Consider the following 27932-nt stretch of genomic DNA (forward strand, 5'->3'; position numbering starts at 1 on the left):
TGAAAAATCATGCTAGGGTTTATTTTCCAGAAAACACAGTATAAACAAATAAAATAAAATATTTTTTAGAGAAGGACTTCTTTTTTGTGGAGGCAGGAGAGTTAATATTTATTATGATTTAGATTGCCTCTTTTTTGTACTGCGGGGATGGAGAGGGCACACGTGACAGATTTCCTCTTTGGTTTTGACCAGAAAATTCCAGACTGGTTAATTAAGACTATGTTTCTGGGAGAAACTGAAACAACAAATAGGTGAGGTATTAAGTCTAATTTTGATATGATAGGCTTTAGCACAAGTGACTCCACTTTAGGCTTGTGGTTTTCTCTTTAACAGTGTGTTTTAAACCAATGCGCTATTTCTCTTTCATTTACTTCTATCTTTGAGTCTTTTTTGAAAATTCTCTTTAGTAGCTTCATCTCTTTTATCCTTCTAGCTCTTAATTATCTGCTATTGCAGATAAACCTACCTACTTTCCTTCTCCCATCTCTTTTCACTTTTATACTTTAATTTGTCATTTTTCCCTCCTGGAATATCTCCCAGCATCTTCTTTGCTAATCCATGTACCACTGCCACCTTTTTTTCTTTTCTTTTTTTTTTTTTTAATCCTTAATTCATCCTTTCTGATGATGGTAATTTTATTCATCTTTACAAAATTAGTTGGAGGTATAGTATGTGTACTAACTGTGCTAGGTGCTAGAGATACAGTGATGTACACAGAAAAGGAATCTGGCATAACAGCTTGCAGAGACAGAAATAATCAGCAGTACATAGGATACAATGTGGTAAGAGCCATGGTGACAGGAAAACTTCTGAGTTGTTAGGGATGCATCTGGAAAGTACATAGAAGAAACCCCAACCAAGACTGGGTTCAAGAATTGTTGCATATGAATGAGTCAGGCAAAGCAGGTGATAAAGAGATAATTTTTCTAGGCATTCAAGGTGTGTGTGTGTGTGTGTGTGTGTGTGTGTGTGAGAGAGAGAGAGAGAGAGAGAGAGAGAGAGAGAGAGAGAGAGAGAGAGAGAGAGAGAGGAGAGAATGTGTGTCTGTGTCATTTTATTAATATTGAAACTATTTTAGTATAACTGAATGTATATTTACGTTACTACAAAACTTTTGAGGTTTCTGGCGTTTGTATATTTACACTTTTCTTCAGCTCAGAAATAGGACTCCTCCATTCTACTTTCATAATGACTCCTACATGCCATAAATCAGCTGGTAGATAATGGGTGTTTTATTCCTGTTCTCCCGCCATTGACTAATTTTAGGTGCCTAGGGCAGGTATGAAAATACATTTCTGAGTTTGTCATAATGAGTGAGGATTGGTAAGTATTTCTCCTCTTATGTCCAAGTCAGTCAGAATGTGATGATTATAGTATTTTATTGGCAAACATTCAATTTCAGGTTACTTTTGGTAAAGTATGTAACACAGTATATATGTTACATTATGCAATTGTACTAGGAAAAGGAGTACTGTATTTTGAAACAAACCACAACCTGGATTTTAAATCAGACGTTTGTGGATTTTAAATCAGACAAATGATGGAACTGGCCTCAGATAACAAATGGTCCACCTCCCTCATTCTACAGATAAGGTAAACTGAGACCCGGAGAGGTAATGAGAGACAATTCTAAATTAACAGTGATAAGGAATTTTTTAAATGTCATGTTTGTTTTTATTTCTAATACTTTTGAGGGGAAAAATGATCTAGTTGTTTGCTATTTACATACCTACAGTTTACATACCTTATATAATCAGGTTTTTTTGTTGTTTTTTTGTTTTTCATTAAGAAACTAGCAAACATGGTATACAAATTCTTTTCAAATTGAAAATTAAAGAATTATTAAATAAAAAGACATTTGAGCTTTTACCTTCTTTTTTTTTTTTTAACTAGTCTGACCAAAGCTAAAAGATAAGGAATTCTAGAGAGAGAAAGGAGAGAATTTTTTTTTTTTTTTATGTATCATGGGAGAAAGAGCTTAAATCAGTTAACTTATTTTTGTGATCTACTTCCTTTCTCACAAATGGATAAAGATAAATCTCTAATTTGTTACTTTTTTTTTTGCTGGAGATTATATTTCTTGAGGAACAGCAGTTTAAGTTATACCCACTACATTCCTATTAAAAAGGCAATGCAAATATATATTTTTTATTTTATTTTTCCAAAGGAAGACCTTGAAGCACTCCAAGATTGCCTTGAATGATTTTTTTTTTTTTTTAAAGGTTTTTCAGTTACTAAGTAACACAGTTGATGTCAGAACATAGTGACATCAGTGCTGTAGTTTGGTATTCTTTTCACTGGTTACACAGGAACAGAAGGACAAGAGGAGGGAGTCAAGGAAGACAAAGCGGAAAAGAAAGAAAGGGAGGGGAGGGGAGGCAGGGAGGAGAAGGAGGAAATTTTGCTTGTTCTGTGTTTATCTGCCATTCACAATGTTTAGCAGTCATACATTATTGCTTTCAATTTGCATAGTAATCTTTAGAAATAGATATTACCCCATTTTACAGTTGAAGTGGCTGAGACTCAAAGAAGTTACATTCCTCACTTATAGTTACACAGCTAGTATTAGAGTGACTCCAGAGCTTGTCTTTCCACCACTGCACAAAGCTGATTTCCATGCTGTTCCTTATCTCCCTGTAATTTTAAAAGAGGCATTGCAAAATTCACTTTAAATTGTATTTTATTTCTGTAAGAGAAGCTGATCGGGGACACTAAAAAGCAAACAAACCTTGCTCTGCAGTATGGTGTGTTGGTAGTATCGACACTTTCAGGGGATAACATGTAAATCCATTTCTGGACTAAAGTGAAAGTAGGGAATTACAAGTTAATATCAGAACTGAAACAAAGCCACGTTTTGTGAAGCACACATTAATAGCAGTACATTGGATCAAAGGATGTGATCTCACTTCATAGTAAAACAGGTCTTGCAAGCCCAGGTAACTCAGGAAGCAGAATGGTAATTATTCACAGAAGAAAGCAGGTAGTATACTGTTACAATACTACAGTAGAAAGTCAGAAGGTCACAGAGCGAGCAGGGTAACTGAAACAACTTGAAACTGCTTGGCCCCCTTTAAAAGGAAATAATAAAATGGGAGAGAATGAAGCAGGTTTACCTAACACATCCTTGCAAGGTAAGTGCCAACAGCATCGGAAATGTCTGCAATCAGAAATTTAAGCAGTGTTGATTACTCTGTGTGTGTGTGTGTGTGTGTGTGTGTCCCCACCAAGTTTCAAGGTGTGCTTTGAGGGAATGTGGGGATTATTGTTGTTTCAGAAGAAGCTGGCCATCTCTGTTGTGCTCAGTAACTTGACCAACAAAGAAACACATTTTGTGGTGCATGGGGAGAGCCTAATCCTTACTCCCCAGTGTAGTGGTGGGGAGATGGTGCGACACATTTCTGGTGCATTTGTCGTGTTTGACCTTTTCCAGTATTGACAGAATGTTGATTTTTGTCTCTCCCTGTGCAATTTTTAATTTGTAATCAAGTTTTGTCATCTCTGGGGTTTACTATCTAAGTGTCCCTGTAATTAACATAACTATTTTTCTAAGGTAGAAAACAGGATCTAAGAGATCCTGTAGGGTACAGCGGTTTATTTTACATGTCTTACTTAATCAGATACCTTTGTCCTTTGAAGGGACTGGCTTTGTTGACATTGGCTTGACTAGGCTTCCATGGTTAGGCTTGTTGATAGAAACAAATACAAGGTTGCTCACACTTCACTTCTTTGAGTAAGAAAAGTTCTTTCTTTAAAGAAAAAATAGAAAGTGACTCTAATGCTTATTTGTTGCCATGATTTTTAGTACCCTGTTTCCCCGAAAATAATACCTAGCTGGACCATCAGCTCTAATGCATCTTTCTGAGCAAAAATTAATATAAGACCAGGTCTTATTTTAATATAATACAAGACCAAATATAATATAATGTAATAATATAATATAATATAATATAATATAATATAATATAATATAATATAATATAATATAATGTAATATTGGGTCTTATACTAATTTTTGCTCCAAAAGATGCATTAGAACTGATGGTCCAGCTAGGTCTTATTTTTGGGGAAACCTGGTGGTCGGCTCTCTTATGAATTATTTACCACTTTTACATGTAACATTTTGATCAATATTTTTTAGAAGTGTACTTATAATGCCATTTTTGTTTAATTATGTTCATCTGAAGCTATCAACAAGAAAATTCCTAGACCACCCAGTTTCCTATTAAGTACACATAATCAAACATGTAAAACTGAATCTATAAAATATAACACAAGCAAGCATAACAGTAAGGTGATCATTAAGGAAGCATTGTTTCCTTGCATAATATCTGCAAACTCATAGGTACAACAGAGTGGCACTTGGTCAGTCTGTGCTTGGTGATAGGAGTTATATAGCCTCTAGTTTATAGAGTTTCCAGAATGCCTATGTGTTTTCTTTATTTTCTTTAATCCTTTCTGCACTTAACCTGCATAAGAACCGGAGAATCTTAGTTTTATTTCTGTAGGTTTTCTAAAAATGTTTTTGAAATACTACATAAAGTGCTATTATAAAGCATTTTTTATTTAAAGATTAATGAAAAAAAGTCATTTAATGTATTCCACTGAAGAAAAAATCAATAAGGTAAAAGTCTCAGCATTCTTCCATGAAATTATATTTTTTGTCTTCTATAGACACAGATGATATTATGTACGTAATTATAACATATATCATAATTCTCTCTGTAATATCTTTCCTTGAAAAAGTATATGAAGACATTTACGTTGTTAGAGTTGTTCATATAATTATGATTTTGTATAAAAAGTACATGACTATTTGATAACCACTTGCCCTAGACAGTGTGGGGGCATCACCTGTGTGTGTGTTCAAGGGACTGACATCAACTGAAGAGTTGACTGGGCCTTTCCGCTCTCCCCTTATCATCCCTCTATGTCAGGATCATGGGTGCTACTTCTTATTTTACAGTCCTAGTATTTGTATTTTCGTTTTGTGTTTTGATTTTCATATATTTGTGTGTGCGTGTGTGTGTATTTTGTTTGTTTCATATATATATATATATATATATACACATTATATATGTATATATATATATATATATGTATGTGTATATATATATATATATATATATATATATATTTTTTTTTTTTTTTTTTTTTTTTTTCAGAATTAGTAATCAGTACATATCAGTAAAAATGACCAAACAAGCAAAAGTAAAATCTATAGCAAATACTTTGAATGTCGTGGTCTGAGTTAGAAAATGATATCCCTAGATCCATAAATCTGGAGCTGGGGAATGCTTGTGAGATCAGTTCTAACCCAAGGTATTTTCCTTTATGTACTTTGTGAAAACTTTTCGATAAGGAATATGTTATCTTCTGATCTTATCTGTGTTGAAATGTATCCTTGGTAGATCTACAAAAGTTAGATGTATCTCTTGGAGTATTGAAATGCTTCCATTCCAGTTGTAATCACCTTAAGATTATTAATTGAACCAATTATTCAGGTGAGAGTTAATTAGAAGCGAAGTTACTTAAGTTGTTGGTTTTAATTTCTGGACTTTTTTAATTTATAAAGGAAAGCACTGTGGGGATAATTTGCAGCTTTATTTGTATGTGTGAAAGTCAGAGATTTTGATAAGTGTGTTTGATATTTTGTAAAAGAAATTAAGATATATCCTGGAATCTTCATTTATGGAATACTCTGACATTATTCTGTTTTTCTGTGCCATACCTTGTCCTATATCTAAGCTTGAGTTTAAAAATCATCAAAGTAAATAAAAAGACATTTTTAAATATTGTTTAATTTTGCCTTGACTTAACAACATTTATAAAAATTCTGAAGTTCTCGGAAATAATCCTAGTTATTATCAGCTCTACTTATAAATGAGTGTTTTCTAACCAAAATGACTGTATTCAACTACTATGTTTTGTCCAATAAACATATGGATGATTTAAGTGTTTTGGCTATGAAAATAATAAATTACAGTAGATTATTATTAAAATTCCATCATGTGCTTTGAATAATGATTTTCTAAGGACATATATCTACATTGTCTAGCTTCATTGGACCATCCCTAGTCACAATTTGGAGGGCTAGACGTAGACATAGTCAAAGATTATTCATTTTAGTGCAATTTCCTGTTGGTCTCTGACCCATTTTTATATCCTGGTAGCTGGCTGAGGGTTCCCTGGTTAGGGGAGGCCATAGCTATCAACATTTAATATTTCCAACAGCATTGGGAACCTATTTTTCCCAAAATGAAAGTGAAGTAGTTCTAAAGTTATCTTCAGCTTACTGTGAACAGATCTCAATTATCTTTTCAAATATAAAAAGCAATCTCTTCCTTTCAGTCCCAATGAAAAGTAACCCCACAGAGCATTAAGTAAAGATTTTACACGTGAAGGTTTATAATATTCTAAGAACTCACAAAATAGAATTATCTAGGGCAGGATAGAATGCTAGAATTGTCTTTCTAATTTTTGAAAATATAAATGAAATATATACATAATATGGCAAAAGGAGTAGGGCAAGTGCTTTTGGGACATTGTTATTAGCTGAGGAAAGGAAGCATTGTTTCCTTGCATAATATCTGCAAACTCATAGGTACCACTGAGTGGCACTTGGTCAGTCTGTGACACTATTGAAAGGCCATGGCTGGAATGACAAGAGGGTGACAACTTCCTTCCTGACAGGCAGCTACTTGGAAATGCCTTAAGCTAAGGTTTCTCTAGAGGCTACCCTTGGGCATGTAAGGTCCCATTATCTATTCTCTGTCAGGAAGGACATGTGTTTTCTACTTCTCCCAGGATTCTTATTAACTAGCAGGGCAGACCCTAGTCAAAACTGTTTAAAAAAAAAAAAAAAAGAAAGAAAGAAAAAGAAAGAGAGGAAAGACTTCATCTTTATCCGGCTGTGTTCCTCATCAACTGAATCCTTCCTACGGCAAACTCAGTCTGTATGAGCTTTTAACATTTTCTCTCCTCCTCCCTGGTCAAAGCATGTCCAAGGCCACCTGCCTCTTTTTTGAAGGACATGATATACAATTTCATCCTTGGAATTATTTGAATGAAAAGTAGCTCCGAGTTCAATGGAAGAACAACCTTGTGAGAAATTTCTTTCAGCGAGAGTCCTCAACTCGGCTGCTCAAATAACCTTGTCACAGACCATTTCTATTATAGCCCTCCTTCCGACCTCAGTTCTTCTTAGTTCCCTAGATCTAAGTAGGAAACCCCTACTCTAAAGTTTACAAAAGACTAGAGTTGAGGGGGAAATATTTCTAAGTACAGAAGAGTTGGCTAGGCCATGGAATGCAAAGCCAACTTTAGATACCAATCATCTGAGAGGACAGAACTCTTCACCAAGTCACTGAAGGAGAGTTTGGCTACCAGAGCTGGGGCGGGGGTGAGGGGGTGGAAGTCTGTAGAATATTAACATGTTCAATGTAGAAAGGAGCTTAGAGGGCCTCAAGTCCAGCATTTCTACTTTGTACAGTAACAAACAGAGATCCTATGAAGGTAAGAAAATTGTCCTTGATTTCTTTGAAGCAGTTGCCAGGTCCCCACCCTAGCTGTCCCAGAGCCTGTAATTTTATAGAGGAATTTGGCATAATGTTTTCTGGAGGCATTTACTTTCCTATTTCAAATGGGGAAATCAGGCTCATAAATGTTTTCTGTATTGACATCTTTTAGTTTCTATTGTAATGCCTTGGAAAGAATTGTCCTATATTCAGTCAAGCTATTGAAACCTGGTCCACCAAGGTCTGAGTTTTCTCTTGACTCCATAATAGTTTTTATTGACTTGTAATATATTTACTTAACTTTCATCACAACCAGGAGAAGTCAGCTTGAAAGCCCCTAAGCATGTACATCGAATGTTTCTCATGATACAGCTATTTTTTAGAAATTACACGTGTTTTATTTGACTAGTAAAAGGAAAAAAAAAAAAAAAATCTAGGCAGGAAGGTGCCTTAGTGTCTGTGCTTCTAAGTTGCAGCCGGCGGGTAGCAGTACTGTATACCACAACCTGTTATACTGGTTTGGTGTGCATGTTTACTTTCTGTGGTGAAAACACATCTCTGCATTCATCATGGTAAACCATGCCTGTGAGTGCCTTGAAATCTTTCTAAAACTCCAAAGAGGACTAACCAGTTTGTGACTCTCCCTTTCCAGCCCAGAGAATTTTAACAGCATTTTCAATTAAGAGAAGTGCAGGGACCTCTTGTTCCAGGAGGAAGACTTTCACTAGCTTGTAGCAATAGGTAGAACACTTGAAGACCTGAGACATTTTGGAGTTGAAATTTAGATATTGAGGTAATAGAACATTTTGATTGAAACTTCCAAAGGCTCTGCTGGAGAGGTCTTACTATCCAAGGACAAACTTGAGCCTATGTGGAGCAAGTAAAATTGCAGAGAATGTCAAGGCATGAAATCTCAGGTGAGTCTGACCTAAATGGGCTAAGCTAAGGTGTACGTGAAGATGGCATGGGGACTTTTCTCAGATGTAAGATGGAGAATCCTTGGACCAGGCAAATGAGATTAGGTGATGATCTCTGACATAATATTATTGAAAGCAACATAACTGATCTCTTGTCTTTCTAAATAGATATATGAGCTCTATTAGAAATAAAATAGCAAACAATGTACTTGAATGGAACATGAGTTAAAGGTGGTTAAATACATGGCTCTAAATTCAAACCTGCTGCTTGGGGAAAAGCCATTTCTCAAGCCCTATGAAATTTAGAGTTTGTTCTTGTAGTTTAAAATTGTCTAAAAGCACAGTTAAATCCTCTTTGATTTAAATGACATTTTATGGCGCTGAAATTGTTTTGAAGGAAGACATTTAAAGTCACTATAAAATCTTCTTGAAGAAAAGGTTATACGTACCTACAGGATGACTTGATTGTTTAAACATTATTATTAATAATGCCATTGCTTTTTTGTCTTATATTTAAGAGGTTGAGTCTGTCTTTGAATCTGCTATCTTTTTCTTAAAGAAAAAAATAAAGAGTGCAGTAACAATTTGATGTTTATACATATATACATATATGTGTGTGTGTGTGTATATATATCATATAATTATTACATTGTATGCCTATTCTCTAGATTTTGGAAAGAGTTTAAACAAATTTAGCTGAGTAAGATAGTAAGCCAACCTATGTTGTATCACAGTGATTTTTTTTTTTTTTGGGGGGGAGAAAGATTATTAACCAAACATGTACTTATTATGGAAGGTGTTAGACTTGAAACATAAGTGAAGGAAAAACAGGCGACTCAGAGGATTGCAAATAAAATGTGATTAGGATGAAAACACTTAAAAGGGCATTGAGCTTCAGTTGATCCCTTGAGCTTCTAATCTCTCTTCAGGAAACGTATGTGTAACTGGTTTTATTTGACCAAGGAGATTTTGTTGCGCTGTTGATAGATGTTTAAGCATCTCCATAGTTGAATACTTTGGAAGGTACAGTCATAAATGTCTTTATAATCTATATTGTAGTGCAATACACCTGTCCTCTTTTAATCCTTGATTATGGTAATATAAGTTGTGTATTGTGTACTCAGAAAAAGGAGTGTGACTTAAAAGATAAGTATAAAATCTTATCTACTAAAAAAAAAAATGTAGTTGAAAGTCAAGTATGGAAGTTAATATAATTCATATAAACAGCAAAAAGTGTGCATGTACGTACACCTGTTAAACAACACAATTAATTTGCTGTGACTTCAGACCATGCTCAATGATTCATTTTGAAAACTGATTAAACCCTTGAAACCTTTCCATCTCTGTGATTATTCTGCTTTATTAAAAGTAAGTTCCTTTGAAAACAGGACATGAGAAATCGAGAGGTTTAAAGGGTCACCTTGCTTTATTTTCCTCTTTGTTTATGGATCAGTAATGTAATCATAGTCAAGTCCTATCTTTCTTAAATTATTGGTAAATCTTGAAAAATTCTTCATCACATACACCATATTTTTTGGTGTCAGGTTTCAGAGATGGAGAAATAGGCTTTGCTACCAAAGGGAAAATTTGCTTCTACTCTTGCAAATTCTTGGTTATATTGTTATATTGTTCTTGGCTATTATAAACACAGATAGGTATCTAAGAATTTATAGAGAAACCTAGGAATTTATAGAGAGTATCATAGAGGAGATATAATGTAAACTGACACTGGCAGATCTGGTAAATTTAAGTGGCCAGAAAGAGGAAAGTGTGTCCTGGCCAAATGAACAGCAGAGACAAGGCGTAGAAATTGAATCTATCCAAGTATTTACTTGCTTTAGTCTCCTGTCTTATTGGAAACAAAAAACAAAACAAAACAAAAAAACAAACAAACAAAAAAAGATTTTCCAAGAATTCCTACTTTGAAGTAGGCTACAAATTAGTATACATAATAGAAAACAAAGTTAAAACAATATCACAGTTAAAATTTGTATCAAAAATATATGCCAGACATTCCAAACAGCTACCAAAAAGGTCACAAATTTGCTTTCAAGCTTCCATAGCAACCAAAAGAAAAGTTTGAAATTGGTTTTGAGATTTATGGTGTTCAAATGATATAAAAATGCATGTTATTCAAGAGATGCATAGATTTCTCCATTAGATATGGTGATAGAAATCAGAATAATTTCTATACATCACAAGAAACAGTCCTAACCAGAAGATAAATTTTTATTAGGCAGCAATGAGAAGTAAAATTGGAAAAGATATAGAGGTAAATAAGACAATATTATTTAACTCATCTCAGAATCTTGACATGGACAGTTTTCTTTTCAGCTCCATGAGCTGCTATACAATCCTATGTACCAGACATTTGTCAGAAAAAAAAAAAAAAAAAAAAAAAAAAAAAAAAAATATATATATATATATATATATATATACACACATAGATAGATAGACATAGATCTAGATCTAGATCTAGATAGATAGATAGATAGATAGATAGATAGATAGATAGATAGATAATTAATCTGAAAGTAAAAACAGACAGGCATATAAAACAAAATAATAATTAAGAAATGTAGGTAATAAAATTTAAATATTTACATGACTGAAATATTCACCCTTAAAATATCAGAATATAAAATAAGTGATTTTGAAAATTAAGCTGCTATATATATACATTATAAGCATGTGGAACATTCAAATGTCTTCCCTGAAGTTTCTACTGGATTTTATAGAGGTGATTTACATCATTTTGGTTCCTAAGAGTTTTGGTACCATCACTGTGGCAGAATTGGGTAGGGAAGGGAAAATAGGCAGGGCAGGGGCAGAGAGTAGGAATAAAGAAAAGCATATTGATATTAATGATACTCATGTTGCTTTATAAACCTACTTTTGAGACTTTAATCTATACACTTCAGTTGCAATGAGGTAGTGATGTTTTTATTTTTGATAAAGGTAAATAGGAATTTAGGGGGAAACAGAAAAAGAATAATAAGAAAATAGTAATATTTTCATTCTTGAGTTTGAGTTCTCATCACTTTTAGGTTCATATTTTATTTTATTTTTTCAGTTTAGTATTTGACCTCTTTTAGGCATTGTCTTCTCTTTCTTCTAGATTAGAAAACGTATATTATTGCTTATATTTCTATTAGTAATTACGAAATTGTATTTATCAAAATACTCTTATGTGACTTAATATGATCCACCAGAACATTGATATTTAGTTAATAGAAAGTTCTGGAAAGATAGTCTTCTAGTGAAATTTGCATTTACCTACATTGATTAGTTAGTAAATAATTTATCTTCATAACCATGTGAATAAAAAGGAGAAAGAACTAGTATTCATTGGATACTAATTCAAGGCAGACATTTACTAAGCTTATCTTGGCCTTTTCTTTTCCTCCAACAAAAACACCAAGCTGATCTTCTATTAAAACCTCTATGTACTACTGGTACTTGCTGAACTTCCTATGGTTTGTTCCTTCTTGTCATTCAGTTGTCAGATCAACTATCAAGTCAGTGGTAATTTGTCTAGCCTGTCAAGCTAAAGCAGTCAGTCTCTATCTTAATGCCCTATTTTAATTCTTTTAATATCTCACTATAAGTCATTTTCTTTTTGTTCTTGTATATTTGTTTATTGCCTATTTCCTTGCAAGAAAATGCTCTCTCTCTGAGATGAAAGATCATAGCTCATTTGTTTATTGCTTTATTTCTAGTGCCTAGAACCATAGCTGGCACATAATATATTTTCAAGAATAAGTTCAATATGTTCAGAAAAAAACAAGCATAAAATGCTATATACAATTATTCTAACATGAAAATTAGTTGAGCATAAAGTAGCAGTCACTTAAAATATAAAAGAAGATAAAACAAGAAGCCTGAAAAAGAAGGCAAATAAAAATGTCTTAAAATTGAAAGAGACCTTTTTATAGAAAAATAGTAGTTGCCATAGAGTCTCTATTGTAGGTAATGGGAGTAATGCATTGCAAATCAGCATTAGAGAATCTGTTCCTCTTCATTTCCTCTAGTTCTGTTGCAGTGACTTCTGTTGGGGTTACCTCAGTGAGCTCTCAAAGAGTCTAAGTATAAAATAATGATGACAGTGGTAGGGGGAATGATAGAGAAAATATTTATTAAGTGTGTACTGTGTGTTAGGGATGGTTCTAAGTGTTCAACATATATTATTTATTTAATCTTCACAACCACCCCAATGACAAGTACCATGTTTCCACGAAAATAAGACCTAGCTGGACCATCAACTCTAATGCATCTTTTGGAGAAAAAATTAATATAAGACCCGGTATATTATATTATATTATATTATATTATATTATATTATATTATATTATATTATATTATTAAAGACCGGGTGTTATATTATAGTAAAATAAGACCGGGTCTTATATTAAATTTTGCTCCAAAAGATGCATTAGCACTGATGGTCTGGCTAGGTCTTATTTTCGGGGAAACACGGTATGTGCTCAATAAATACAAATATAAATAATTATATGACTATGTCTTCTTTATAGAAAGAAGCTGCCCTCCTGCTCTATTTCAGATTCATCCTCATCTCTATCCATTGACGCATAGTGATGGAGAGCTGGGTTCATGTGATAACAGTGAGATATAACAAAAATAAATCAATTTGAGAGATACTTGAAGTTAAATTGGTGTTTGCTTGTTAAGTGAGGAAGGAGGTAGAGGTTGTGAAAACTATGTTTCTGACCTGAGATAATAGTATTTTTAACTGATTTAGGAAATGGAGGATGGGGAGCAGTTTATAGGAGATAAATATAATGAGACTGCTTTAAACACAATAATTTTAAGCTATATGTGTTAGGTATTGATAAACATGTGCAGGACTTAACTTGCAAAATTGACACTAGACCTTATGAAAGAGAACTAGGATGGAATCAAAGAGTTGGAAATTATTAAAATTTAAGTCATAGATGATGAAATGGTGCATAGGTGAGATTATACAAAGATAGATGTAAGTAGGAAGAGAAGACTGATGATAGACTCTAGAAAACACTGACATCTAAAGGCTGAACAGAAATGAAAAACACTGAGATGAGGTCATAGGAGAAAACGAAGATATAGATGACAGAGTTTGTGGGGGAATGTGTAATAGGGATTTCTATATTTAACTGGTGAAAAATATTAAATGACAGCATAAAGGAGTGCGTAGGATTTGGTGATTTAACCCTGGAATTAAGGTGAGGCTTTAGGAAGAAACAGTTTGGAAATCATCAGGAATGAGGTGAAAGGAACACAGTTATAACATCAAGCTGTAAGAAACCTGAAGCAGTAGAAGTTCAGTACCTGTGCCACGGGCAATGACCATAGTCGGGGAGTGGGAGAGAGAACAATGAACAAAGGAGGGAGTCACAAAAGTTCTATGACGTAAATATCATTTTTCACTTTTTACAAATGAGGAAACGGTGTCAGTGAGAGGAGGATAAAGGTGCTAGAATAGAAGGAGTGTCTGAGGAAGTTGAGGACTTGGATCAGTAGAGTAACTTTAAAGGGCAGGAGGGTAGCTTTCTTTCTATGAGGAAGAGTAAGAACAGTAAATATAATGACAGACTGACTGAGTTTCGGATAAGAGTGAGTGATGAGGCTCATGCCAAATGGCAGGTATCTTTGCGGTAAAAGCTGAGTTTATTCCAGCCAAGAGTTGGGGTGGGGCTGTGTGTGGGGTATTGAATCCATGAAAGACACATCAAAGGACTGGCCAGAAGCAGCCTCAGTGAAGTTAGGAGATTAGTGCCAGTGAATGTGGGAAAGCAATGGGCGGGGGAGGGGGGGGGAGACATACAGGCTAATTATTAAGACAGTTTTCACAGAGGCATGAGTAAGTGTATGTGAAAGTGTGTGTGTGTATGTGTGTGTGTGTGTGTTTGTATGTTACTGGCTTGTTTGCAGATTTAGCTAGAGACTGTTATTCTGGAATACTTAAGCTTTAACATGTAACACCACCCAATAAGCCTATTCCAGCTACTTATCTTCAGATCGCATGCCACTGGACTATAGCAAGACTAGAAGAGAGAGTACATTTCATTACAATTTGATCCAGCTTTTGAAAAACAGTGGAACACTGAGGCTTCTTCACTGCCAATACGATTTTATAGTGGTAGCTTCTCATCTCTGTAACTTTAGAAAAGTGCCCATATATACCACTGGCCATACAGAATGAATGTGGCAGATGCATGACACTTGGGATGATGGGGATGCGTTTCAGTTTGACTCTGTTTCAAGTGAAGAAAACAAAATAAGGTTGGGATCAATGTTTATCCACTTAAAAATTTCAAGACCTTAGGATATTTAGTGATTAAAATTAGGGTTTATATGATTTTATTACTACTGTTTTATTATTATTATTATTATTATTATTATTATTACTACTAATGAAAAGAACAACTAATATAATTCGGTGTTTACTAAATACCAGTAAGGGTCAAAACTAGGATTTATATCTAGAACATATCTAACTTAATTGTTTCTTAACTTCTGCATTTCCCAGATGTACTGTTTTGAGTTACATTCGAAAAAGGTTTTTAAAGGAGTGTTTCAAATAATTACCATTTATATCCATATGCAAAAATCAATGACTTAATTTTTATTACTGGAAAGAGTAATGTTTTATTCACAGTCCATTCTATAGTTGATACATCTGTTTTTCTGTGGATGCTGTATCTATAAAAACACACCTAACTTCCTGTATACACATATAGTTTTAGGTTTGGGTCCATCCTGATTCCTCTTGTCCTACCTACCCTCACATCCTTATGACATTTCCATCATACTTACATTTGTGACACTTTTATTGAAAGTGATAAAGTTCTGAGGAATAGTTTGAAGTAAATGGGTTCTACTAAATTTAGGAATGTTTTGACCATTAACCTTCAGTTTGAAGTTTTAGGTGACCACAACTGATGTAAAGGAATATAGATTTACCTCTACCAACTACACATTAAAGAGGTTTGGAAACAGTTGACGCTCTGCTGATGCAAAAGATATTTCCTCCTCAGTGTTTCTAACTTAACAAATTACATGTAAAAGACATAAACTCCTTTATATCATCCATAAACATAATAAAAAATGTTACAGCACCTAACTTTGACTTAGTCAATAATTTTAGACTTACCCTTAGGGTTTAAAGAGAAAATTATTTCTGCTACACATTTTAATTATACTATAAACTTGGGGAAAATAGCTATTGATCTTCAGCAGCTGGCGTCAGAAAGTTGTTGCTTTCTTGTTCTGTAGCTGGTGAAAGTATGCCACACAGACTACAAATAAAGAATTTCAAAGGCATAAAGGGTAGTAGATGTACAGTAAGGGACATGTTTTGTTTGAACTCGACTAGCTTAACTGTTAGAAGACTTAAAGATCATTTCCTCTAAACAACTTTCTGCTGGAAACACACATTTGAGTTAAGAAATATATTATCTTCTTTAATAAAAAGCTGTCATGTAATGGTATTTTTTGTTTCTAACATTTTAATACAAAACAACAAGGGCCTGATTAGGAACCTTTTTTTAAAACTCACATGTTTAACGTTTTCCAAATCTTATATAAGGATGACGAACATTCTGATTATTATTTTAGAAATGATTATTTCAATTTTCATCTTTGAATCAGTGAAATTGGTAAAAATCTCCATTCTGTTAAAATTAAATAGATATCTCACATCTACGACGATGATGATGAAGATGAAGAAGAGGACAGTTACTATATGCTGAGCTTTTATAGGGGATGACCATTGCTTTCAACACTTTAGCTGTATGGCCACATTTAAGCCTCGCATCCACCAAGTGAGAATGGGTCCCCTCTTTACAGAAGGCTCAGCTATGTGAAGTGACTCTTTCAGGATTATCTGGGAACTAGACGGTAGAGCTGGGATTCAAACCCAGTTGGGTCTGACTAAGGTAATTAGGTCTTCTTGAATAGACACAGCCTCCTTCAGTTGCCGTTTTCAACAAGTTGGAAAATCTTGGAAATTCTTCACAAGTTTAGAGCATTTAACTAAAGTAGACTTACATTTAAACATGCCAAATTTAGTATTATGCATTTGTTCATTCAACATATATTTATTGACTTATGGGTTATGTACCAGATAGTATTAGGAGCTACTGACGCTAAATTCAGGGAGTCATGGAACCTAGCAACTCATAGATCACAGCAACTCAGGGGAGACATTAAAATGTTTACATATATATCTTACAGAGCTTCAAAATTCTCTGATAAACATTCTATAATTATTCCCTCTTGAATTTCACAATCTAATTAAATGTATCGTCATTTAACTTTGATATTGCGAAGCCTTGTTCAGTCAGTTTGGGGGCCTTAATATCATTATGACTCCATCCATTAAAGATGCTATTTTGAGAGCATCAGCAGGGAGTCAGTATTGACTTTTCTTGAGACAAGTCATCCCCTACCTCCTCACAGTGGGAACTAATGAGTAGTAACCATTTCTTCCCTACCCATTTCTTCCTAACCCACACTGTAATTAAATCCATTGTTTAAAGAATCCGTTAAGCCACATCATAAATTATATAAATGCCTAACCACTGTGCTGTATACCTGAAACTAATATAAAATAATATTTAATGCCAACTATAATAAAATACACGTGCGTGCGGTCTGACAATTAAGTTTGCAAACTCATCCTAGAAAGAGTGCTACATACCTCATTGTTGAATATCACTATGGTCACCTTCGAAGGACTCCCTTTGGGGAGCTATGCACCTAGACCAGCGCCTAGCCCACCCTTCAAAGCAATTTTGGAACTCTTTTTCTGGAATGGCCATCAGAGCTGTTGTCGTATTACGCTTGATGTCCTGAATGTCATCAAAATGTTTTCCTTTCAATAGTTCCTTTACCTTTGGGTAAAGAAAGAAGTCATTAGGGGCCAGGTCAGGTGAGTAGGGAGGTTGTTCCAATACAGTTATTTGTCTACTGGCTAAAAACTCCCTCACAGACAGTGCCGTGTGAGCTGGTGCATTGTCGTGATGCAAGAGTTGTTGCATCATGAATTGTTGGTGAAAAGTTCGGGTCATCTAACTTTTTCAGGCAGCCTTTTCAGCCCTTCCAAATAATAAACTTGATTAACTGTTTGTCCAGTTGGTACAAATTCATGATGAATATTCCCTCTGATAATCAAAAAAGGTTAGCAACATCGTTGCAACAAGTTTGGGAACGTAACTGTCAGAACTCATGTGAGTGTGCGTGTGTAGTCATGGGATGTAAAATACAGCACAGGGAATATAGTCAATGATATTGTAATAGCTGTGTACAATGTCAGAGGGGCAGTAGACTTATTGGGGTTATTACTTTGTGAGGGGTGTAAATGGCTAATCATTACGTTGTTTTATACACCTGAAACTGATGATAATAATACAAAGAATCTGTAAAGTGTTCCATGTATACAATGCCCTTAATAGTAGCTCCAGATGTAGTACTTTGCACTTAATAATTTTGTAAAAAACGAAACTCAAAATATGATTTTTGAAATATAATATATTAAGTTGGTGCAAAGGTAATTGGGGTTTAAAAGCTTAAAAAATAATTGCAAAAACTGCAATTACCTTTGCACCAACCTAATGCAAGTCTGTATTTCTTTGTAAAGCAAATTGCAATGTTTAGCATTGTTTTCAAATTATGCTGTTATTTGAGGGCTGTCATGCAATTTCCATCGAAACTTTTGCATATATCGAGGATATAACCTGACAAAGGTAAATCCTATGCAATCAATTTTTAGACATGTGAGATATAAGCAAAATTTTCAAACCCCTTTTAATTTTGTTGTAATCATACACATTGAAAGAGAAGCTCATGATAGGTGCAAATTGTCTCTCATCTACATTATAACTTTCTAAGAAGATACATTTAGAATTATTTGAAATAATGTGCCTTAGTCAGTTTATGCCTTTGAACCAACATTAGTCATGAGAGTTATGCATTTTATAAAAGTTCATGTTTTTGAAGGAGATCTCGGAAAGCTACTATATGCAACATACTGATCCTGGGAATTTTATTTAAGTCACCTAATTTCATTGTTACAACAATATCTAAAGCTATTACTACCTTTTAAGTTACCATATGTGTGCAAGTCATCCTGTCTAGAAGCAAATGAATGTAAAGAGGGACGTTTAAGCAGAGAGGTGATACTTGATTCCTCCTTAAAGAATGGAGAGTTCTCCAATTCAATAATTTGAAAAGTTACTTCAAAGATGATAATAAACAAGGTGTACAAATGTATGACTAGTGTATTTGGAGAATTTTAAACATTAGGTCATACTACGTTTTCAATAAACATTAGTTACTGGAGTTCTGGCTTGTTTTTCTGGGCTGGCATGAAACATATTTCCAGCCCACTGATTACCATTGAGGTTTAAGGCTAGCTAAATTTTAAACAGAGTGGATGATAGTGTCCTATTTTTACTTCATCTCAGCACGTGTGTACGTATATAGTCAAGGCATCCTAGAAGTGGAGAGGTTGATACCAGGGGTTAAATGTGTTCTGAAAATGAATTGGATGATGTTTGATTTTTTTACCCAATCATGAATTTTAACAAATTGGGTTCTCTGTCTTCCTGGCAGCTGAATGTGTTGTACAGCAGTCAAAAAATCACCTCACCCAAGCAGATGCTTATTGCATCTATTCGCATAAACAGCACATTGTAAAATATTTAAGCAGCAAAAATATACCTTGCATTACAATATGCTTTATTTATCTAGAGTCCAGTCATGGTTATTTTTCCTTGGGCGCGCACCTTCTCAATGATGCTTTTATATGCATATAGCTTATCCTCACATCCCAGAACCCTAGGTAATAATCTCTTGAGGCCAATACTTGCCATGACATGTCATTCACATAAAACACCTGCAGTTATATCACACATGTTTTGTCAACCTGGACACTCTTAACAACTTTGCTGTGCACCTGCTATAGTGCAACCTGCCAATTTGGCAGGAAAGAGGGCCAGGAAATCCCCATGACGCCTTCTTGTCCACCATGCAAGTATTTTAACTTGGCACATTAAGTATTGGTAGGAGAGACTGGAGTCAAGAGGCATTGATATTCTGTTCTCGCTATACGAACAAATTCTTGAAGAAAATCTGATCGTTTCCACAAAGGCAACTCACCTAAACTGTGGTTAACATCTTTGAAATGTGCACATGTACTCATGTGCAAGCTATTTTCAAACTCTCCACTTCTAGGATGCCTGATTTCTTTCACATGTAACAAAATAATGTGAATGTTATTGCCTAGCTCACTAATTCTCAGAAATAAAATGCAAATGTGAAAAAAGTAGATGTTAGATAATAAAAAAATAATAATAATCGTTCACCATGTATACACATGCAAATATTTGTGTATAAATTTGAGAGATATGGATCTTCAAAAACCTTTAATGAACCACCAGTTGACAGACCCCAGAGTAATGAGTTTTGTGTTCATGTACATTTTTTAAGAGACAAGGTAAATGAATGCAATCAGATTTTCAAAGGAATTTGTAATCCCAACAGCATTAAGATTATTTCTAAAATATTTTCTATATCACAAATTGTGTAATTCACTTGATGTCCTAATATATTCCTGTTAAGACTTGTTAACTTTTCTACAGAGAAACAGAAATTAGTCTGAATCGATTCAAAATGTTTACCTTTCATGGTCATTTTGACTTTGGGGAAGAGCCAGAAGTCACTCAATGACAGATCCAGTGAATAAGGTGGATGAGGACACATCGTAATATTTTTAATTGACAGAAATTGCTGCACCAGAAGTGATGTGTGACAGGGAGCCTTTCCGTTGTGATTAAAAAACGCGGTCAATGCTGCTGCCGAGTGCCATCCAATAGAAAGGCAGGGATCTTCAACATGGGAGGCGGCATGTCAAACCTTAGTAACAGTGTGTGGCAAGCTTTAGCTTGTTCTGTGCAGTCAGTTGGGTGTGGGCTACGGTTGAGAGAGGGTGTGTTTTAAAGTGTGCCATAAATCATCCTCCATCATGACAATGCTCTGTCACACATTGCTTCTGGTATATGGCAATTTCCGTCAAATAAAAACATTACAGTGTGCTTTCATCCACCTTATTCACTGGATCTGGCACCATGCGACTTCTGGCTCTTCTCCAAACTCAAAATGACCATGAAAGGTAAACATTTTGATTCAGGACATAGAGGCAGCCCAATTAAAGAAACTCACTACAGAGGACTTCCAGAACTGCTGTAGAAAGTAGCAAGAACGATGGGATAAGTGTATTCGAAGCAAGGGGGAGTATTTTGAGGGAGATTAATTGTGATATGTCTTTTACTGTAATAATTTTTTTTAATTAAAGTTTATTGGGATGACAATTGTTAGTAAAGTTAAAAAATTTAGGTGTTTTAATTTAAACATTCACCATATTGTTTGATCACACCTCACAGGAGATACATTTTTGTATGATAGCCCTTTTATGGCCTTCAAAAATATCACATAGATGACATCTGTTGAGATTTTAAGGTTGATGAGGTTGTATTTTACCCTCCTCATTATTTTTCCCTCATTAGCTGGGGCATACCTGAAATTCCACAGCCTGAAAATCTGTATAGCTAAACAAGTCTATTGACTGTGTTAATGACTTATTATCTTCCTCTGTTTTATTGCTTTTTAATAGTCATTTTATATAGAATGGCCTGAAGGAGAGGTATTCTGGACTAGGGTCTTCTTATAAGGACAGTAATCCTATCATGGGGGTCCTACCCTAAGGCCTTCAGCTAAACATAATTATCTTCCAAAGGCCCTACCTCCCAACACCATTATACTGAGAGTTTGGGTTTCAGCTTGGGAATTTTGAAAGGACACAACCCATTCAGCCCATAACATGTGCCATTCTAGCCAGTGACTCAGACTCTTACCTTTCAGGGCCATTTTCACATATTTTCCATCTATGTAGATACTACTTTCTCCAACATACTTTATATCTTTGTAATTAAAAAAACAACTAAACTTATGAAGTTGATCAGTGCATTCTTAGAGCTAAATTAAATTGTTTCAGTCATCCTGAACTGAGGCTTCCTTTCATAAACCAGCATGTGGGATACATAGATAATACTCAGCCTCTGCTCAGTTCTCAATTCTGCCATTATTAGGCACCCAAAAAAACGTCCCCTCATCACCCCCCTCCCCCCGAAAACAACAACAAAAGTAAATATCTTTTGATTATAACTACTTAGATCCAAGGTGTTTTATTATTTTTCAACTTTCATTTTTAGGATTCATTTTATTATAAATATGTGTTTTCTTAGGTTAAAGAACCATAACTATTATAGCTATTGTAAATAAGTGTTTGAAGATATGTAATATAGAATATAAATAAAAATTGTTAAGTAGAATTGAAAACGGAGGCCAAATGAGTCCGGGACTACTGCTGCCTGTGCCTCTCAGCCAATATACCGACACAGGAGCTGGGCCATAGAATAAGTGTTTATTATCAGAGCACCAGTCATCTGAAAAGGCAGCAGGATAACACCTCCAAAAACTGCCTTACACATTCTCCAGATTGGCTTGGGGTATTTCAAGGAAAATCTGGGCGTTCCTCTGGAGGCTACATGAGAGTTCCTGGGGTCTGCATGGAGCCTTCCCTCTGGCAATGTGGCTCTCAGGTGGCATCAGCAACCCAGGAACAATGATGGGAGGAGCCTGGAAAGGATGCTAGGGCATTGAGATTGTGATCAATAAGCCTAAGGGTATTAATCATAACTTTCAGGGTAATTTTCTAAAACAGGGATCTGCATGGGACAGGGGACATTCTGAGCTCAATGCACAGGGGGATAATCTATTACTCAGCTGTAGATCAAGGAAAAGGTGAGGCGAGAGATGTGGTGAGGCCTTTACTATGGTGGTCCCAACAGAACCCTGCTTCAGAATTGCAAGGGAGAAGTACTAAGATCAAATAGATTGTCGCAGCAAGGCAAGAAATTTTAGCTGAGTGTAAAGAAAGACTTTTGTATATCTTAAAGATATTGTGGCTTTTTTTTCTTTTTTTTTTCTTACAAGAAAAAAATAAATTTACGATCATAAGACAATGAATTCCTTATAAACAGATTTAGTCCAGCATAAGTTGAATTACTGCTAGTTAGGGATAACATAGAGGAAACTCATAGGGTTATATACTCGTCTGATTATATTTTAGGTTGCTTCTATAACTGTGAATGTTCTATTCAAATGTTAACATACATATATACATACATCCATGTCAGACATGAAATAAACTTAAAGAAGAACAAATGATATACTGGACCCCTCAAATTTGGTCAATTAGTATCTGATTTTGAAATGGCTTAGCAATTAACTCGATATATAATAAAAGTAGTAACTACCATGTTTCCCCCAAAAATAAGACCTAGCCGGACAATCAGCTCTAATGCATCTTTTGGAGCAAAAATTAATATAGACCTGGTCTCATTTTACTATAATATAAGACCGGGTCTTTAACATAATATAAAATAAAATATTACCAGATATTATATTAATTTTTGTTCTAAAATACACATTACAGCTGATTGCCCGGCTAGGTCTTATTTTCGGGGAAATACGGTATATAGGTACAATTTAATAAGATCTTCAAAAATAAATTTCACAAGGTACTTTGAGGACAAATGGGGATATATATATATATATATATATATATATATATATATATATATATATATATATTCTAGCCAGTTAAAATTGCTTAAAATGGCATGAGAGAGTGTGTTCCTATGAATAAAACTGAAACATTATGAAAACCTACATGTTCTGGATTAGGTTTTTAAAAGCATCTTAATTTATAGGTTTTGCTTCCTGGAATTAAGTGTTTCGTGTTATTCTTCACTTATTATCTGCGATAATTGTTTAATCCATTTATGAGAATAAAATGACTCTAGTCAGCTGAAATTTTTTTTTTTTTCTCTCTGCACCGGTACACTATGCAAAGAAAGGTTAATTCTGATTTTTCCTCACCTTTCCTCCACTTTCCTCTCCTGATATTCATTAAAGACATCAGATATGATGTCTGACTTTCTGTCTCATAATTAGTGTCTCTCAGAAGACATAAGGTAAAAAATGGGCACTTAGATGAAAGAGGAAATGTGTGTCTATTTGTCCATTTTTAATAAAAGAACACATATATATATAATTTTTAGATTTTTATGTATCAATTTTTTATAGATCTAGCAATGTATATATATATATATACACATATATATATATACATATATATACATATATATATATATATATATATATATATATATATATATATACATATATACCATATATATATATATGGTGCAAATATGTATATATATTGTGCATATGTCATGCTTTCCTGTAGGCCTTTTGTGGCCTTGGGTTATACAAAATTCTTTATTATCGTATTTCTTCAATCTCAACAAGTGTATTTAGCTAAAGTTATTTTATGTAGCCATCAATGAGAAAAATTTTATAGCATTTCCAGCACAGGAAAAGCCAAAATAGCCTTGTTGTGGTTGTTGTTTTTGAACTTATAGAAGAATAAAGAGCTTTCCAGCAAACAAGTAAATCTTTCGAGGTATTTTATATATGTCCCGTTTTTACTAATATATTTACTAAGTATATATCCTTCTATATTCACTTTATTCATCTTTGATAATGTAGCAAACAGAATTAGTAAGATAAGTCTATTTCATTAAGAACACCTTGTGTATAGTTTTAATTGCAGATAAAGAAGAAACCCAATTTTGCTCCTTCTTAAACTTGTCAAAACCAAATTTCCTAGCTAATCCCCTTTACTGTAGATTAGCACAATTACAGTCTCCCATCTAAATGCAGAATTAGGTACTTATTTTCAATGACCTTGTCTTTAACATGTATGTATACTTCAGTGGCTTTTGGTTATGGCCTCATAACTTAATCTTTAAAAAAAAAAAAAAAATATATATATATATATATATATATATATATATATATATATATATATATATATGTATTTGTTTCTTTTCTTCTTCAAGTAAACAATTCACAATTTTGAAATATAAATTATTTTCCTTTCTATATAATTTTTAGATTTTTATGTATCAATTTTTTATAGATCTAGCAATGTATTCTGTATGATGATAGGTTGCATTAAAAGAATTGAAAAATCTGTATTTATAAATATCAAAGGAATAAGAGATTAGTCATAATTTTCTAGGCCTTGTTTCCACCCCACCAACTCTGGCCCCCTTTTTCTTACTTCTTTGTAGTAAAACTCCTTTAAATAATTGTCCTTTCTTGGTGCCTCCTACTTATTTCCTCCTGTTTTTCTTAAGCCCATGCTTCTCAGGTGTTTGCTCAGACCATCCACCAAAAGGACTCTTAAGAAAGTCACTAATTACCTTTGTTTCCAAATCTGTTAGTAAATTCTAATCCTCATCCTTTATCTAGGAGCAGCATTTGACATTATTGGTCACTCTTTACTCCTTCATCCCTGGCCTTAGGGTACCACACTTTCGTTTTTTTCTTCCTACTTTACTAGGTTGCTCCTTGCCAATCTCCCTTGCTGGTTCATGCACTATACCTTTTTCTTTTTATGTTGGAATGCCCCAGGAGTCAGTCCTTGGTCTTCTTCTCTGTCTTCCTCTCCTCTTTAGTGATCTCAGATAAGCTTCATGTTAAAGACTCTTAACTTTTCATTTCCACTCCTGTCCATTCTTCTGAATCCTATACTCACAGGGGGAGTTACGTATTCAACATCTCTACCTGGATATTGAATAGAAATCTCAAATTGTGCTACACTTCTGATAGTCTCCTCCAAACCTACTTTGGTGTTCCACATTCAATAGTCATTAACACCATTCTTAAGTTGCTCAGCCTACAAAACAACAACAACAAAAACATAAAACAAACATAAAACCTTCTCTTTTTTTCACAGCCTACTTTTAGTCCATTGGGAAAGGCAAATATCTATGCCTTCAGAATACATCCAGAATTTGACTGCTTCTCTTTACTTCCACTAACACCACTGTGGTCTCAATTACCATCACCTCTTGTTTGCAATATTTCACTGCAGTGGTCCTCCCCTAGAAAACACCTTCCAAGACCCCCATTAGATGCCTGAGACTATGGATAGTACCAAACTCTATATATGCTAGGTTTTTTCCTATACATACATAACTATGATAAAGTTTAACTTATACATTAGGCACAGTAAGAGATTAACAACTAATAATAAAATAAAACAATAAAAACAATATTCTGTAATTTAAAAAAAAAGTAAATGGGACATTTTTAAGCAAAATAAGGGCTACTTAAATACAAACACTTCTATCCCACAACAGTAGATCTGATAACTCAGACAGCTACTATATGACCAATGGGTGGGTAGTATACACAGTGTGGAAATGCTGGACAAAGGGGTGATTCACGTCCCAGGTAGGATGGAGGCTGGATGACTCGGGATTTCATCATGCCACTCAGAATAGCACATGATTAAAAACTTTTGCATTGAATTATTTCTAGAATTTTCTGTTTAGTATTTTCTGATCACAGCTGACAGTGGGTAACTGAAACCGTGGTAAGCAAAATTACAGATAAGGGAGGGCTGTTGTCATAACTGGTTTTCTGCTTCTATTTTTGGCCCTCTTACAACTTATCATCAACACAGGCACACTAGCCATCCTAGAATATGCCTGACATGCTCCTACTTTAGGGCTTTATACTCTCTCCTCTGCCTAGAATATTCTTCTCATAGACATCTACTTGGCTTGACTCCCTCATCTACTTTAAGTCTTTGTTTGAATGTTACTTTATTAATTAGGTGCATTAGTTTCTTAGGGCTGCCATAATATATCAGTACAAATTGAGTGGCTTAAAACAGCAGAAATGTATTCTTAGTTTTGGAGGTCGGAAGTCTAAAATCAATGTGTTGACAGGTGTCTTAGTTCATTCTGCTGCTACAGCAAAATATAATGGAATAGCTGATTTATAATCAGTAAAAATTACTGCTCACAGTTCTGGTGGCTGGGAAGTCCAAGATCACGACATGGGCAGATTTCTTGTCTGATGAGGCCTGCTTCCTGGTGCATAGACAACTGTTATCTTCTGGCTGTGTATTAACATGGCAGAATGTGCAAGGCATTTCTTTGGGGTCTCCTTAATAAGGGCACTAACCCCGTTCATAAGGGATCCACCCTCATGACCTAATTAATCACTTTCCAAATTCCCCAGCTTGAAATACCATCATATTGGGGTTAGGTTTCAAAATATGATTTATTTATTTATTTATTTTTTGGTGGGGAGGTGGGCACAAACATTCCATCTATGGTTATAGAGTTGGTTCATTCTGAAGGCTCTGAGAAAGAATCCATCCCATGCCTCTCCCAGATTCTGGTGCCTACTGGCAATCCTTGACATTTTTTGGTTTGTACCTGCTTAAATTATTGCCAACATTTTTACATGGACTTCCTCTCTGCGTAATTGTGCCTCAAATACCCCTCTGCCTTCCTCTGTCATTAGATTAAGGGCTCACCCTATAGCCAGGGTTTCAGGTATCACACCATTATCAAAAACATTGGTGTTTTGGCAGTGAAACACATGGCTATTCATATGATAAGATAAATAAAGTATATAAATAACTTTATATCAGTTCAGATCAGGTTAGTTCCCAATTAGTAGGTGCCAAACTTACAGAAAAACTTTTGACTGTTTTTGTTTATTATTTACTTGTTTATCTTGTCGTGTGTGTGTGTGTGTGTGTGTGTGTGTGTGTGGTTTGTCTCCAATCTATTCAATTTGCACTCTATGAAGGCAGTCTTTGTTTTATTCCTGATATATTCCAAGCTCCTAGAATAATCACTGATATATGGTAGATGCTTAATAAATAATTGAGCAACTTCTAGTGTTGCTTACTTCAGGAATATTCCTCTCGAAATCTGGGTCAGAGAAGAATGTGCAGAAAACAAGAGGGAGAAGGGGAAATCAAGTTTAACATATTTTTGAGATCAGTTGTCACATCTCATTTTCGTTGTGCCAGATGTGGGGGAAGTACTTTGGTGAATAAGCAACCCTAGATTATGTAATAGAACTATTTAATTATTAATACCTAGAATGCCTTTACAGTGATGTATTTTAGGCACGAGAACAACATTTAGTTCTTTTTTTCATAAAACTTTAATAATAGTAAAATAATTCAGAAACAAAATATTGTCTTCTCCTTGGATTTGAGGTGATACAGAACCCGTGATATTCCATCTATATATTATGCAAGCCATCTGAATTTTTAAACCTAAATTTGTCACTGACTTTTGTAATCAACACAATTTTTTTCTTTGTTTCTTTGTGGAAAGTTCGTAATCAAAATGTAAAACTGTCAAAACACTAGAGAGCCTTAAAAATAGGTTTGTTTGCTGGTTGTAAGGAGGATATATCAGTCTGTCTATCTATCTATCTATCTATCTATCTATCTATCTATCTATCTATCTATCTATCTATATCTTCTATCATC

General features: G+C 34.4%; 1 protein-coding gene across 3 annotated transcripts in view; it reads left to right on the forward strand.

The window, feature by feature from the left end:
• NAALADL2 (N-acetylated alpha-linked acidic dipeptidase like 2) overlaps positions 1–27932 on the forward strand; it is a 1226521-nt gene that overhangs the window by 324545 nt on the left and 874044 nt on the right. Inside the window, exon 1 of one of the 3 annotated variants that reach the window (XM_074328092.2) lies at positions 2923–3131. The exons of the other annotated variants lie outside the window; for them this stretch is intronic. Coding sequence (XP_074184193.2) covers positions 3089–3131 — 43 coding nt within the window. The 5' untranslated portion in view covers positions 2923–3088. Of the gene's footprint in view, positions 1–2922; positions 3132–27932 lie in introns of those variants that run through there. 3 annotated transcript variants of the gene reach the window in all.

Source organism: Rhinolophus sinicus, chromosome 17 (genome assembly GCF_057876585.1).
Source record: "Rhinolophus sinicus isolate RSI-liver-muscle chromosome 17, RSI-T2T, whole genome shotgun sequence".
NCBI classification, from domain to species: domain Eukaryota; kingdom Metazoa; phylum Chordata; class Mammalia; order Chiroptera; family Rhinolophidae; genus Rhinolophus; species Rhinolophus sinicus.